Raw genomic sequence first — 13,386 nt, 5'->3', positions numbered from 1 at the left:
AAATAAGAGTGGTGGAAAGGCCCGTGTCTAATGAGGCCAAGGGAATTTAAAACTGTGGCCACAGAGAAAATGCATAAAAAGATGGCTTAGGACAAAACTGACCAGAACTTGAGAAGAAAGTGATTTGAGAATATTAGGAGATTCAATTTGCCCATGACTTAGCAATACCGCAATGGATGAAAGATTAGCATCATGCAGAAGGTAATCTCTAAGTAACAGACCTCTGCAAACAGGTGTGCTCAGGGCCTGCCTGAGAGGCCATGGTCATCAGGAACCAAGTCACAACATGAAACCATGCAAAGGCAGTCTTTACTCCAAGCATCTGAAGCAATCTGAAGATATAACACAACTGGATTTTGCCACCCATGAAGATACACTGTATTAAGCCAGGTAAGCCCAGGATCTAAGCTCTGGCTTGTTCGACAACCCGCTGCAGAGGTTAGCAGCTTTGCAATGAGCAAGTCACAAGTGGCCAAGTATAGTTCATCCGCTTTGAGACATTCCTGCTCCCCAGACATGCTAAAGATGGACCCAGCAAAATGCCACTCTTGATGAAAGATACCGGTAAACATTAGAATGTTATCAGCGGGGATTCATCCAGAAAGGGAAATACATGGAATAAAATATATTCCATCGATGGTGAAATGAGAACAGTAGATACTCTCTCAAGCTTCACGTAGTAAGTCGCAGTTGTGTTTTCACACACTTACCTCAATTCCTATTTCAAACCCTCCACCAAGCCCAGCTATGCCGATGGCTGACGGTGCAGACCACTCTAACAAACACAAAGAAGCAAACGTTACTCTAACATTAAAACTGCTTGGCACACACATATGGGAAGGAAAATGCTAAAATGTGAACAAATAGCATTTCTTTTAAAATAATGAGACTTTGGTATTTCCCCCTGTGTTTTAAAATGTTCTTTAATAAGCCTGTATAACTTTAAGTTAAAAATATTTGAAAGGTATTAGATATTGAGTCCCACAGACTCACAAATTCATGCCCCCTGATCTTTCTCTACAAACGTGCATAACACCAAACTACTGAATCCTCACCTACTAAACATATCTAATTTTAACTATCAACATTTGTATAACGTTTTACAAAATAATTGAGCTGTAATTCTAGTTTTTAGTTAGAGTTCTATCATAGATATAACAGAGCGAAAGGATTCAAAAAAGTTTATTATAATCACTTCTAAGGGTAACACAATAATAAACCGTTTCTATTGTAAATCTCTGAGGGCAAAAACTGGTCTTTTTTTGCATAGTAGCACAAGAAATAGGCTATCTGTTCAAGATTATTAAGATTTTAACAAGATAAATTTCCTTACATTTTAAAACTTAGTACAATAATTCCATTTGAATTAGGGAGAAAATTAATCTGATGGGGGGAGGGTGGGAGAGCCTAGATAAAGTCCTTTCTGCAGATGCTTATTAGTTTCCTAACCTGATTTGTGTTCTAGGTAACAGGATATTGCTTGAATATATTTAGAACTAATCTACCCAAGCTTAGGGGAGTTTGTATTACAGAAATTAGCGTCATATAACCCCAAAGTTGTTTTCCATTTCCTATGTTAGGAGCTGTCGCTGTTTGAAGACTGCCCATCTGGCCAGGATCTGGGGAATTTGCTGCTTCTCTTTTGTTTTTGTTTTGTTTTTTAATGTTATTTATTTTTGAGAGAGAGGGAGAGAGAGCATGAGAAGGGGAGGGGCAGAGAGAGGGAGACACAGAATCGGAAGCAGGCTCCAGGCTCCGAGCTGACAGCACAGAGCCTGACATGGGGCTCGAACTCAAGAGCTGTGAGATCATGACCTGAGCTGAAGTCAGACACTCAGCTGACTGAGCCACCCAGGTGCCCCAGGGAATCTGCTATTTCATTTGGGCAGCTTTTAAATTACGATCTGTGAGGGGCGCCTGGGTGGCTCAGTCGGTTAAGCGTCCGACTTCAGCTCAGGTCATGATCTCGTGGTTCGTGAGTTCAAGCCCCGTGTCGGGCTCTGTGCTGACAGCTCAGAGCCTGGAGCCTGTTTCAGATTCTGTGTCTCCCGCTCTCTCTCTGACCCTCCCCCGTTCATTCTCTGTCTCAAAAATAAACGTTAAGAAAAAAATTTAAATTACCCTCTGTGGACTGAGCATCTGGACTCAGAAGTGAGAAATACAGGGGAAATAAGAACAGCAGAAAAGTCCTCCTGAGATTCTGAGACCCCAGAGGTTGACAGATCTCCACCTTCACAGAGAGCTACCTGTCACCACTGTGGGAACATCTCACAGACTTTGAGCCCACAGAAGGGAAGTGCCTTTGAATGTGCTTCTACTTGGGCTGGTTGTACTGCTGGGAAGTCTACCCGTGAAAACGTGGGTAGTGCTTGAGAAGAGAACTTGGTTGTTTCTGATTCTTAGCCAAGGGCTGAACAAAGAAGGATGAAGAAACCTACCACGCTCCTGTGAGTTGTGTTCAAAGCGAAAACAATCAACTTACTTCCATCGGGAAGACGCGCCAGCACGACCCCGCTGCCTCCTCTAGCAGTTACTAGAAATCCAGCCTTTATCACAGACAATATCGCAAGGCCCTTGGCTTTAGCAATTACGTGGGCTGCAAAATTAAAGATAACGAGCAGGTGAGCATTTTTAATGGACTTTCCTGGATAGATGTTCAGGGGTTGAGCAGATTCAGTACACACAGCAGTCTCCTTGGCAGGACCCAGGGCTCTCAGTATGAGCCTCAGTGGGACATGTGAGCTGAAAAACACTCGGTTACGCAGCACGTGCACCTGGGCCTCCCTGCCCCACCTCCTTCCTTGTATGTTTCCAATGTTACACCTAACGTCACAAGTGCTCAACCATCCGGCAACCGCTGTGATAAATGAGATATACAGATGAGATTTTTCAGTGACATCTACCAGCAGGACAAATAATTTGGAGATTTCAATTAGTTGAGAACATAACTCATAATATAAAGATCCATACTGTACTAAGTACTAAGGAGAAACTTGCTGCAAGCTGTGGAACTTTGATCTGAAATCCATACAGTTAGTTCACCTTTTACTAATATGAAAATCTGGATTCAAACACAGAAAAACCAAGTGATTTTGCCACTTTAAAAGACTTTTAACTTTGTAAAATGATCTATTTGAGTATTCGAGTAACACATAACTACTAGTGTACTGAGAATATAACTCAATTTAGAAACCACTGGTTTATTCACATTTCAGGGAAGTTCATCACATAAAATGAGTTATTAATATATGTGCCTAGGCTGATGAGCCTGTTTCCGATTCTGTGTCTCCCTCTCTCTCTGCCCCTCCCCCGTTCATGCTTTGTCTCTCTCTGTCCCAAAAATAAATAAAAAACGTTGAAAAAAAAAATTAAAAAAAAATATATGTGCCTAGTAAACACTGTGCCTCCCTTTTCTGTGGATTTATTCACAAAACAGCATATCCTTCAAATAACAAGGGAAGCCTCAACATTTGAAATTACCCTTGGACCCCAATGTCCTTTTTTTTTTTTTTAACAGAGCAATATTGGTTTCAGGAGGAGAATTTAGTTATTCATCAGTTACATACAACACCCAGTGCTCATCCCAGGCATCCAGTGCCTCCTTTTTGTATTTCAAAACGTTATAAGTATATTGTAATGCGGTTGAAAGCTGTATTGTATATCACATAGGTTTATTTTTACAACCCCACTTTGGTAGAACATCTTTGTCCACACCTCGACTCCACTCTCAATGTGTGTATGGTCAGGATTGCCTCTATTTAGATAGAGCAAAAGCAGATGAACATATTTTAAGTATCAGGTTTGTTTTTATAGATTTTCTACCCAAATTCAGGAACACTAAAATACCAGTAATGCCTAACTGATTTGCCAAGTAGCTTTTCATGGATGGCAGAGATGCACTGAGTACAGATTCACCCTCTAAATGTCCTTGTACGGATCTCAGGCCCCTCACACCCGAGTGTGACCTCGTACCGCTAAGGTCTACAGTCTAGATGCTTTGTTTTAAATTGTTTTTTGTAGATTTTATCCTCCACTATATAATAGATCACCCTAGTGTTAATTTAAACATAATGCCCCCCCCCCCCCATCCTAGGGAAGGCTCTAGGAAAGGAGAGGCTTGGCTCTCTGGCAGCCCCTGGGGCCCTCTCCTCCCCACCACACACAGCCTGCACACCTGAGAGTCAGCTCTTACCCAGGCTGCCACGTAAACTGGTTTTCACTTTCCCAGCTAAACTCACTGAAAGGGAGTCAGGTGGTCTTTGCAGGCAGAAGAAAGTCATGATGGAATTTTACTGCACAAAATCCATGAGAGGTAATCCATACTCAGATGTTTCTGTGTTAGGAAATCCAGTTTTTCCATAAATCGGGCTAGCGGGCCACATAGGCAGATGCTGATATATATCAAGAAATGTCTTCTAGGGGCGCCTGGGTGGCGCAGTCGGTTAAGCGTCCGACTTCAGCCAGGTCACGATCTCGCGGTCCGTGAGTTTGAGCCCCGCGTCAGGCTCTGCGCTGATGGCTCGGAGCCTGGAGCCTGTTTCCGATTCTGTGTCTCCCTCTCTCTCTGCCCCTCCCCCGTTCATGCTCTGTCTCTCTCTGTCCCAAAAATAAATTAAAAAAAAAAAAAAAAAAAGCGTTGAAAAAAAAAAAAAAAAGAAATGTCTTCTATCTCCTGCTTCAGAATACTGCTACTGAAAATTCAGTTTTTCTGATTGAATTTTCTTCAAGTCCTAAAGTAGTCCTTCTCAAACCTGTGTGTACATATAGATCACTGGAGATCTTGTAAAAAATGCAGATTCTGACTCACTAGGTCTAAGTGGGACCTTGAGGTCCTGCGGTTCTAACGCGCCCCCAGGTGATGTCCAGCGGCACTTTGAGTAGCCAGGCTCCAAGAAGCACTGTTTTCCTATGATGGAAGTGGTGGCTGGGCCAAAATAACAATAATAATAATTATTATTATTATTATTATTATTATAACAAATTTAAAAGTTTTTAATATTTAAAATTCTGCTAAATAACTTTAAACATCTGACTTAAGAAGTTAAAGTAGTTAAAAAAAATCAAGTAGTCTTTGTCATCCTGGATCAGAGTCGTGGTGGTTAAGAGGGAAATTAGTCTGCAGCACTGCCCAAGGTAGTCGGCATGTGGACCTTCTTTGCCTTGTGGCAAAGACGAGTAGTCCACGAAACACCCTGTAGAGATAAGTGCTAGTGGCAATGGACAGGTAGTGGCTCCCAAAAGGTCATCTCTAGACTCAGGTCTTATGTGGTCAGCCTCGCATTAGAATCACATGGGAAGCATTGTTAAAAATGCGCATTCCTGCCACACCGCTCCCAGGGTCTGATTCAGCAGGTTTGCAGGAACTTTAAGCACTGTATTTTAATGAGCCAAGGAATATGATATGTAGCTGTGTTGGGAATTATTGATTAATGTCTTGTTAAACCCCTATAAAATGTAAATATCTTATCTAGAAAGAGAAAACCCAAAATTAAAATTTATTTATGAGATTAGCTAGTGAGTTTGCAGGATAAACTTACAAGGCCTCAGAAACTGAGGACAAGAACAGGAGAGCTGGGGGAAAACCAAAGTGGACACCATGAAGGGGAGGCAGGAGAGGCCGCCTCCACAAAGGCAGAAGGCAAAGGGAGGTGTGGGGGTCCCCCAGAGAAGGAGGGAAACACTACTCTGTGGGCTTGCTGCTCTTAGGGGGTCCACTGCCTGGGGTCAGGAAGTACACCAAGTAACTTAAACAACAAAACAACTTTAGAAATGAATGGTATATATTTTATTTACCAGGAATGATCTTATCAGGTCCATTTCTGGAAGTTATTTCTGTGAATTCTCTTAGAATTTTAGCCGCCTTTTTTGCTTCCGATTTCAGATTGGAAGGTATGGGATTATTCACTGAAAGATTAAAAAAAGAGATTTTAATGAAAAAATCTAGTACATACAAGTTAGAAAATTATTATAATTTCATTTTTTCTCATGCACAATTGAGCATTAATAAATTGTATCCTTCCAGACAAATAAAATGAATTGGAAATCCTGAAATTATTGTCTCATCTCTATTTTCCTGATAAATTAAATTCATTCTGAGATTGGGAAACCCTAAACTCTCAAAATCCCAGAAATTATAAAATCATGGGATTCTAAAGGATCTTAAACAAAATATGGTCCAATCTCTCAATTATATACCTTCTCTGTGTAATTCTTAATTTACCCCAATGCTAATTTAAAAATATTAAAATTTAAAGAATTAACAAAAGATGTAATTTATAACTGCGCATAATAAAAAATATATAATTTATTGCAACTGTCCAAAATAAAAAATATGAACTTTACTGTATCTGGATACTTTTGTCAAAAATGTTGAACTGTCTGTATAGATTGTCCTTATTAGGAAAATCCTAAGAGACTCAGGAACTGAGTGGTTACTCCAATGTGTTTGTACAGCATTCTACCTGTCAGGCTTGCCTGGGTGTTCATAAACTCATGCAAGCAAGCATGTACTTGTTCCAACAAGTGTGCAGATAATCCTCCCAGACCTGAAGTATGTGGGGATAGACCATCTCTTTATCACAGGGAAAGGAATCAGAAGAGCCAAAGAAGCCAAGAGGCTTCAATGTAAAGTCTGCTATTCAGGCCATCGGATGAAATTTTCATTTCAGAGATTGTTTTCAGCTCTGAAAGTTCCATTTGGTTGTTTTTATTCTTTCCATTTCTGTTCTCATTATGTTTATGTTGTTCTTTAAATACTTGAGCATATTTTAAAAGGTACTTTTTTTATCCTTATCTGATAATTGCATCATCTCTGGCCTTTCCAGATCTGTTTTTGACAGATTTTTCTCTTGCTATGGGTTAGATTTTCCTGTTTTCTATTTCTGGTAAAATTTGATGGTTGCTAGATATTGTGAATATCACCACATTGAATGTCTGGATTTTGTTGTCTTCCTTAAACAGAGTTGATGCCCTTAGCAGTAGGCCATGCAGGGACTGACCTGCATATCAATCTTTCCAAGGCCTGCTTCTGTGTTTTGCTTCAGTGCGTGTACAGTCGTTTTGATGTGAGCCCTCCAAGTGTGGTGTGATTCTTTGGGCTCGCTCCCCAGTGTGCTCAGGGCTTAATGAGCAGACGGTGAGAACTGTTATCCCACAACCCTCACTGAACTGAAAACAGTTCACCTCACAGCTTCCTGGTAGCTGTTCTTGGCGCCATCTTGAAAGTTTTACACGTAAACGTAGGGTTTGGGACTCGCCAAGGGTTCATGGGTCCTCCAGCATATCTCTCGGGCCCACTCCCCTCTGTGAGGCTGCCTTGCCAGTTCAGATGCATGGCTTCCCCAAACTCCGTTGTCTCCTCCATTCAGCAAGAGAACAGAAAGTACAGGAAAAGGGGCAATCGCGGGGTTCCCCTCCTCTCTGGGACCTTGGGCACACTCGCCCATCACCCAATATGTGAAAGCAGACACTCGGCGTGTTTGCCTAATTTCTAGGGTTTACAGTCAGTGGCAGTGCCAGCACCACTCTCTCTGGCATGAAGCTCTTAGTGTACTTTAATTTGTTCTTTTGTGATGAGTGATGTTACACATCTTTCCATTTCCATCAAGTCTTCTCCATAGTGTCCTGTTGGGGGGTATTTCTCTGTTTCTTATTCATTTATAAAGTAAAGGAATTAACCTTTTTCTGGAACATGAGTTACAAATATTGATTCGCTGTTTGGCACTTGTCTTTGGAATTTTCTTATGTTTTTCTACTTTTTGTCTTAATGAAATCAAATTCATCTTCTCTTTTAAGTTTTACAAGTATCTTTAATTAAATGAAATGCTCGATTTCATATGGAAAAATAAGCAAGAAAGTATAGGGAAAGTATTTAAAAGAAGAATAATGAGGGGACAAGCTCTGCCAAAGCCACAACATATCATAAAGCTTTGGGGCACCTGGTGGCTCAGTCAGTTGGGCGTCCGACTTTGGCTCAGGTCATGATCTCACAGTTCGTGAGTTCAATCCCCACATCGGGCTCTATGCGGACAGCTCAGAGCCTGGAACCTGCTTCGGATTCTGTGTCTCCCTCTCTCTCTCTGTCCCTCCCCCACTCGCACTCTGCCTCTCTCTCTCAAAAATAAACAAACGTTAAAAATAAATTAAAAATAGGGGCGCCTGGGTGGCTCAGTCGGTTAAGCGTCCGACTTCAGCTCAGGTCACAATCTCGCGGTCCGTGAGTTCGAGCCCGGCGTCAGGCTCTGGGCTGATGGCTCAGAGCCTGGAGCCTGCTTCCGATTCTGTGTCTCCCTCTTTCTCTGCCCCTTCCCCGTTCATGCTCTGTCTCTCTCTGTCTCAAAAATAAATAAACGTTAAAAAAAAAATTAAAAAAAATAAATTAATTAAAAATAAAATAAAGTGTCAATAATTTACTTGATAGTAGATGCAAATATAGGCAGAAAAATCAATTTTACAAAATAGAAAATTCAGAAATTGACCCAAATATATAAAATACCTTGATGATAAAGATAACATATTAAATCAATGTAGAAAAGCTGTGTTACACAATAAATAGTGATCTTTTGCCGGGGCGGGGGGGAGGGGAAGCAATGAAAATTCATCCACAGCTTCATGCTACATGGGGATAAACTCCAAATTCATCAACAGTTTGAAATGCCAGAAATCAAACCAGATAAGAGAACCAGAAATTATGGGAGAATTACTTTTCAAATTCATAGTACAAAAGGCCCAACCAAGTATGACAAAAAACTTCTATATTTTTATATGATCAGAAATTATGGCATAAACACATTGTAAACATAATGGAAAAAGTATACATATGCAAATGTTGGGGGGAAAGCCACCCCTGCTGTTAATATCCCCCAATACTACTGTCTGCATTTCAGTGTATGCTTCAATTGATTCCTATTGCCAAATATGTAGATTATTTCCATTTTTAGCTTTCAGAGATACTACTGTTGGATGACAGTTATCTTAGGGTAGAGTCTTAGGGGTTGGGAATCGATGAATAAAAACAACCCATAATTCGTTAGCTTATATTACTTTATAAATTGCCTCTGAAAAATACCACCCAGGTTTAGATCACTGGGTATTACCATAAAAAACGTCCACTGTCATGGGGGACACTGGTAAAGGCAAAGGCCATACGTCAGAAAAACAGGGTGACAAATTTCATTTGAATTCATCTGAATGCCAGTGAATTTTTCTTTAGTTTGTTTACATGTCCTGTTTTGCACATTTTCTGTTCATATTCTTTGCCTGTTTTTCTGGCATCATATTCTTTAGTCTATAATTGTGCTCACGCCGCAAATCTGTATCTCTGCTTGCTTTTTAAAACAATTATTATTTTTCAGCATTTGTTTTTATTTATATGGGAACATGTCTCTGGGCTTTCTACTGTTATCATCTTTTTAACTACTATTGTGACTAAAGGCTTTAATTTAAAAAAAAGAACGATACAGGCACAGCTTATATTTTATACTAAATATTTGACCCATCTCAAAGTTATATTGGTATAGAATATGAAGAACCTAATATTTTTTAATTATTCATTTATTGATTTTATTTTTTAAATGTTTTTTTAATTTATTTTGAGACAGAGGGGGTGCAGAGAGAAAGGGAGAGAGAATCCCAAGCAGGCTTCATGCTGTCAGTGCAGAGACCAATGCAGGGCTCAATCTCACAAACCACAAGAGCATGACCTAAGCCACAGTCAGATGCTTAACCAACTGAGCCACCCAGGCACCCCAACATTTGGCCCTTTAAAGTACATGTTATGGAGGTGGTTCTATAAGCCATGACTTCAGGCGACACAATAATGACATACGATTGTTTTTTGATATTTATTCCACAGTGATCAAGAAAAGGGCATTTCCAACTTTCCAAATTTCCAGTACAGTATTGATGCAATTGATAGCTTTTAAAAGCCATGATTGGTGAGCATATACTGAGATAGGAGTGACTTCATTTCCATTTTGGTTGCTAAGAAGGTATGTGAGTCAGCAAACAGGAGTATAACTACGAAATTGACTAATACAACTTCCTCTGTTCATAAGGTACATGCATTGACTGTAATTTGCATTATAACTAGACAAAGTATTTGAGTTCCTAATTTCTGCTGGTATCTAAGATGAGGCCTCACAACCTTACTCTTCATGGGTTGAATGAATTGCATACAGAGGGTTTGGCTTTATTGGTTTTGTGTCTGGACAGCTGGTTGCCCACGCACATGTGTGCTTCCTGTGTTACAGGGAGCACTGTCCCCGAGAGGCAGGTGCCCAGAGAAGGTGACGTGTGTCACTTCTATGCCACGACAGCTGAGACGTATTGCTTTCTCCACCCTCTCTTTCCCATCACTGGCTGGCTGAAGAGGACTTTGATGGCACAGCCACAGAGGGGAAGGATGGGTCCCCTGGGTCCCCTGGGTCACCAGCTGGGTCACCGCCTGGGGAAAGCTGTCCGCCACCTGGAATATCCACACTAGACTATTACGTGCTGGGGAAGTAGCTCTTACTGTGTTAGGTAATTGAGATATGGAGGCTTTTTATTGCAGCTAATATTACCCAATTATTACATTTTAAAAATTAATTCTAAATTTTGAAGAAGAAAGATGGGGGAGAAGTATTTGTAATTTTCATTTTCTAACTTAGGACTAGATTTGACTTGTTTTATATACGTATATTCTAATCACTTAGGTAGTTCGGAGAGGTGGAAACATGGGTAAAAATGCTATCAAATACCATACTATATGTTAACATTCTTACTTCTTTGATTAAATAGTATTTATAATACACTATTTGCAAGTCCTTCTAAAAAAAGCAAAGCAGTGTTTTGCTTTTTCATGAAATGTTAAAACCTTTAAAAAGATGCCTCTTCTCGGGGCACCTGAGTGGCTCAGTCGCTTAGGGCGTCCAACTCTTGACCAGCTCAGGTCATGCTCTCATGGTCCTGAGATCAACCCCCCAAGCTGGGCTTAGGATCTCTCTCTCATCCCCTATCCCCCACTCGAGAGCATGCACGTTCTTTCTCAAACAAAAAAGATCTATCTTCTCTATGCCGACAACACCCATCAGTGTACATCTTGGAACAATTCAAGGTGCTAGGGTCCTATCCTGTGCTTCCGTCACTTGCCTAGCTCTGCTGTCTTTCACAGCTATAACACCCCCGCCCTGCTCACCTAGAGCGGGTGCAGAGCCTGGGTCCAAGCAGGAGGTGGAATGCGCAGAGCTGGTTGAGAGGGAGGTCGGCTGTGAGAATTATCCATTCTGGATGGCACCCTAGGCTGAGACAGCCCTCACTAAGGACCAGTTTGGAAGAGGTGCGCACCTCTTTGGAGAGGATGTGGTGCCTGCAGGTGGCAGAGGGGCCATGTTCCCCCAGGCTGGGCCTGTTCAGGGGCTGCTGGGCCACCCTCTGGGGTACAAGCAGTCAGCAGCTGGTGGCACGGGCCAGCCGTGGAAGTCTGGCTGCCAGAAAGAGCTGAGGAGATCTGGTTTCTGAGTGGAGGGGCCAAGGGGGGAGTATCTGGCCAGGCCCAGGCTTCCTGGTCCTAGAGGGGTCCTCTCCTGGGCCGGTGGGAGGGCGGGTAGGATCCACCCGGGTCCTCTTGGCACATGGCTGACGCCTGCCTGTCCCTCCTGTCACATTCCTCCTGCACCCTGTACTGAGGAAGCTCATCACTGTGCCCGCTTTAAAGGAGTAATACTTTAAGGAGCTCTGTTAAGGATCCCAGAGCCCACACTGAAGGACACCCTGGGAGGTAAGGGGCAGTAAATTGATGAGGGACCCCACAGGGGTTGGCAAGCCATGGCCCTGGGCCAAGTCCAGCCACCACCTGTTCACCTATGGCCTAGGAGTTAAGAACAGTGTTTACATTTTTAATATTGTGTGTGTGTGTGTGTGTGTGTGTGTGTGAGAGAGAGAGAGAGAGAGAGAGAGAGAGAGAGAGAAAGAGAGAGACAGCACCCACGCATGTGTGAGCACAAGTTGGGTAAGGACAGAGAGAGCGGGAGAGAGAATCTTGAGCAGGTTCAAGGCCCAGTAAGGGGCCAGACACAGGGCTCCACCTCTCAACTGTGAGATCATGACCTGAGCTGAAATCAGGAGTCGGACATTTAACCGACCAGGCCACCCAGGCACTGCCAGTGTTTACATTTTTAAAGGCTGAAAAAATTAAAACACAATAATAATATTATGTGTGAAAACACATTTTCAAAGATGTTACAGGTAAAATTGCATCATAGTCAGCATAACAGTTGAACATTTGTGATTTATTTTCATGATAAGTAACACTAACTTCGAATCTCAAGTAGCAAAATGTTCTCCCATAAAGAGAATCACATTTGTCTCATCACAAGATTTGTATTACAAAAAAAAAAAAAAAAAACCAACTTCTCAATTATTCTATTTCTGTTTTAATCAATTAAAAAATTGTGGTAGTTTGTTTTCTCTCTTATATGAGTGTCTACATATGTCCTCAATTTTGTTTCTTGGCCCACAAAGCCTAATAACATGTGCTATCTGGCCCCTTAAGGAAAAACAGTGCCAACCTCTGACCTCTTGAAATACAACTCATTCTTCAAGACCAAGTTTAAAACGCTGCTTCTAAGTGAAACCATTCTGCATACCCCTTCGAATGACTAACCCGTCACCAGGCTGATCTTGTGGGCATGCCATTTGAGCAGGGTTACAGTGCTTGCTCTGGATCAGCAGGGTAGCCTCCTATCTCCTGCTGTCCTGGAGGGACTGTCCCTTCCTGAGGTGGCAGGCAGAGCCTCTCCACTGTGGCTCACACAAGCCAGTCCATGAGCTGAAGAGCACAGGAACACACCTGCCCCCACATCTGGTTCGGTGGCCTCACAAGGACTCAGCAGCCACCAAGGCTGTTAGCGCTGCCTTGATCCCCTGACGCCAAGACCCTCTTGTCCCCCTGGCCCCATCCTTTTCCATTTACACTCAGATCTCAGGTCCTGTAACTGTAAGCACCACTTATCTCTGACAATCTCCAGGTTTTATCTACTCTTTAACCTTCCCCTAAATTCCAGACTCACGATATCAATTACTTTCTCCATCTTGGCATGAAGTGTCAAGTAAGCAGTTCAAATTATACAAAGCTGCCTGTGATGCCCTCCCTTCTCCTCACCTTCTCCCTGAGCCTTCTCTCCAGGCAGGCTTTATCTCTCCGGGAGCTCACACTCAAAACCTGGCCTAACTGTGACTTCTCTGTCACTCTCACAGCCACACCAATCCATTGGCACACCCTATCAGAATATAAACCTCAACATATGCTCAAGATCTGATTATATCTCACTCCTCCCTACCAGCAGCCTGGCCCAAAGAATATAAATTCTTGTGTCTATTCAAAGTCTCCTGGTTGCTTTCTCTGTT

The 13,386-nt window shown here is 42.1% G+C and overlaps 1 protein-coding gene across 2 annotated transcripts in view; it reads right to left on the bottom strand.

Annotated features, from left to right (window-relative positions):
• Window positions 1-13,386, bottom strand: part of SH3YL1 (SH3 and SYLF domain containing 1) — a 40,405-nt gene that overhangs the window by 21,255 nt on the left and 5,764 nt on the right. For both annotated transcript variants that reach the window (XM_049652619.1, XM_049652618.1), the window contains exons 2-4: window positions 5,794-5,904; window positions 2,483-2,596; window positions 711-775 (exon numbers count right to left, since the gene is read on the bottom strand). In XM_049652619.1, the coding sequence (XP_049508576.1) occupies window positions 711-775; window positions 2,483-2,596; window positions 5,794-5,904 (290 nt within the window). The remainder of the gene's footprint in view (window positions 1-710; window positions 776-2,482; window positions 2,597-5,793; window positions 5,905-13,386) is intronic.

The sequence above is a fragment of the Panthera uncia genome (genome assembly GCF_023721935.1).
Source record: "Panthera uncia isolate 11264 chromosome A3 unlocalized genomic scaffold, Puncia_PCG_1.0 HiC_scaffold_12, whole genome shotgun sequence".
NCBI classification, from domain to species: Eukaryota; Metazoa; Chordata; class Mammalia; order Carnivora; family Felidae; genus Panthera; species Panthera uncia.
Note: the sequence above shows the minus strand (reverse complement) of the source record. Positions and strands in the feature narration are given on the sequence as shown.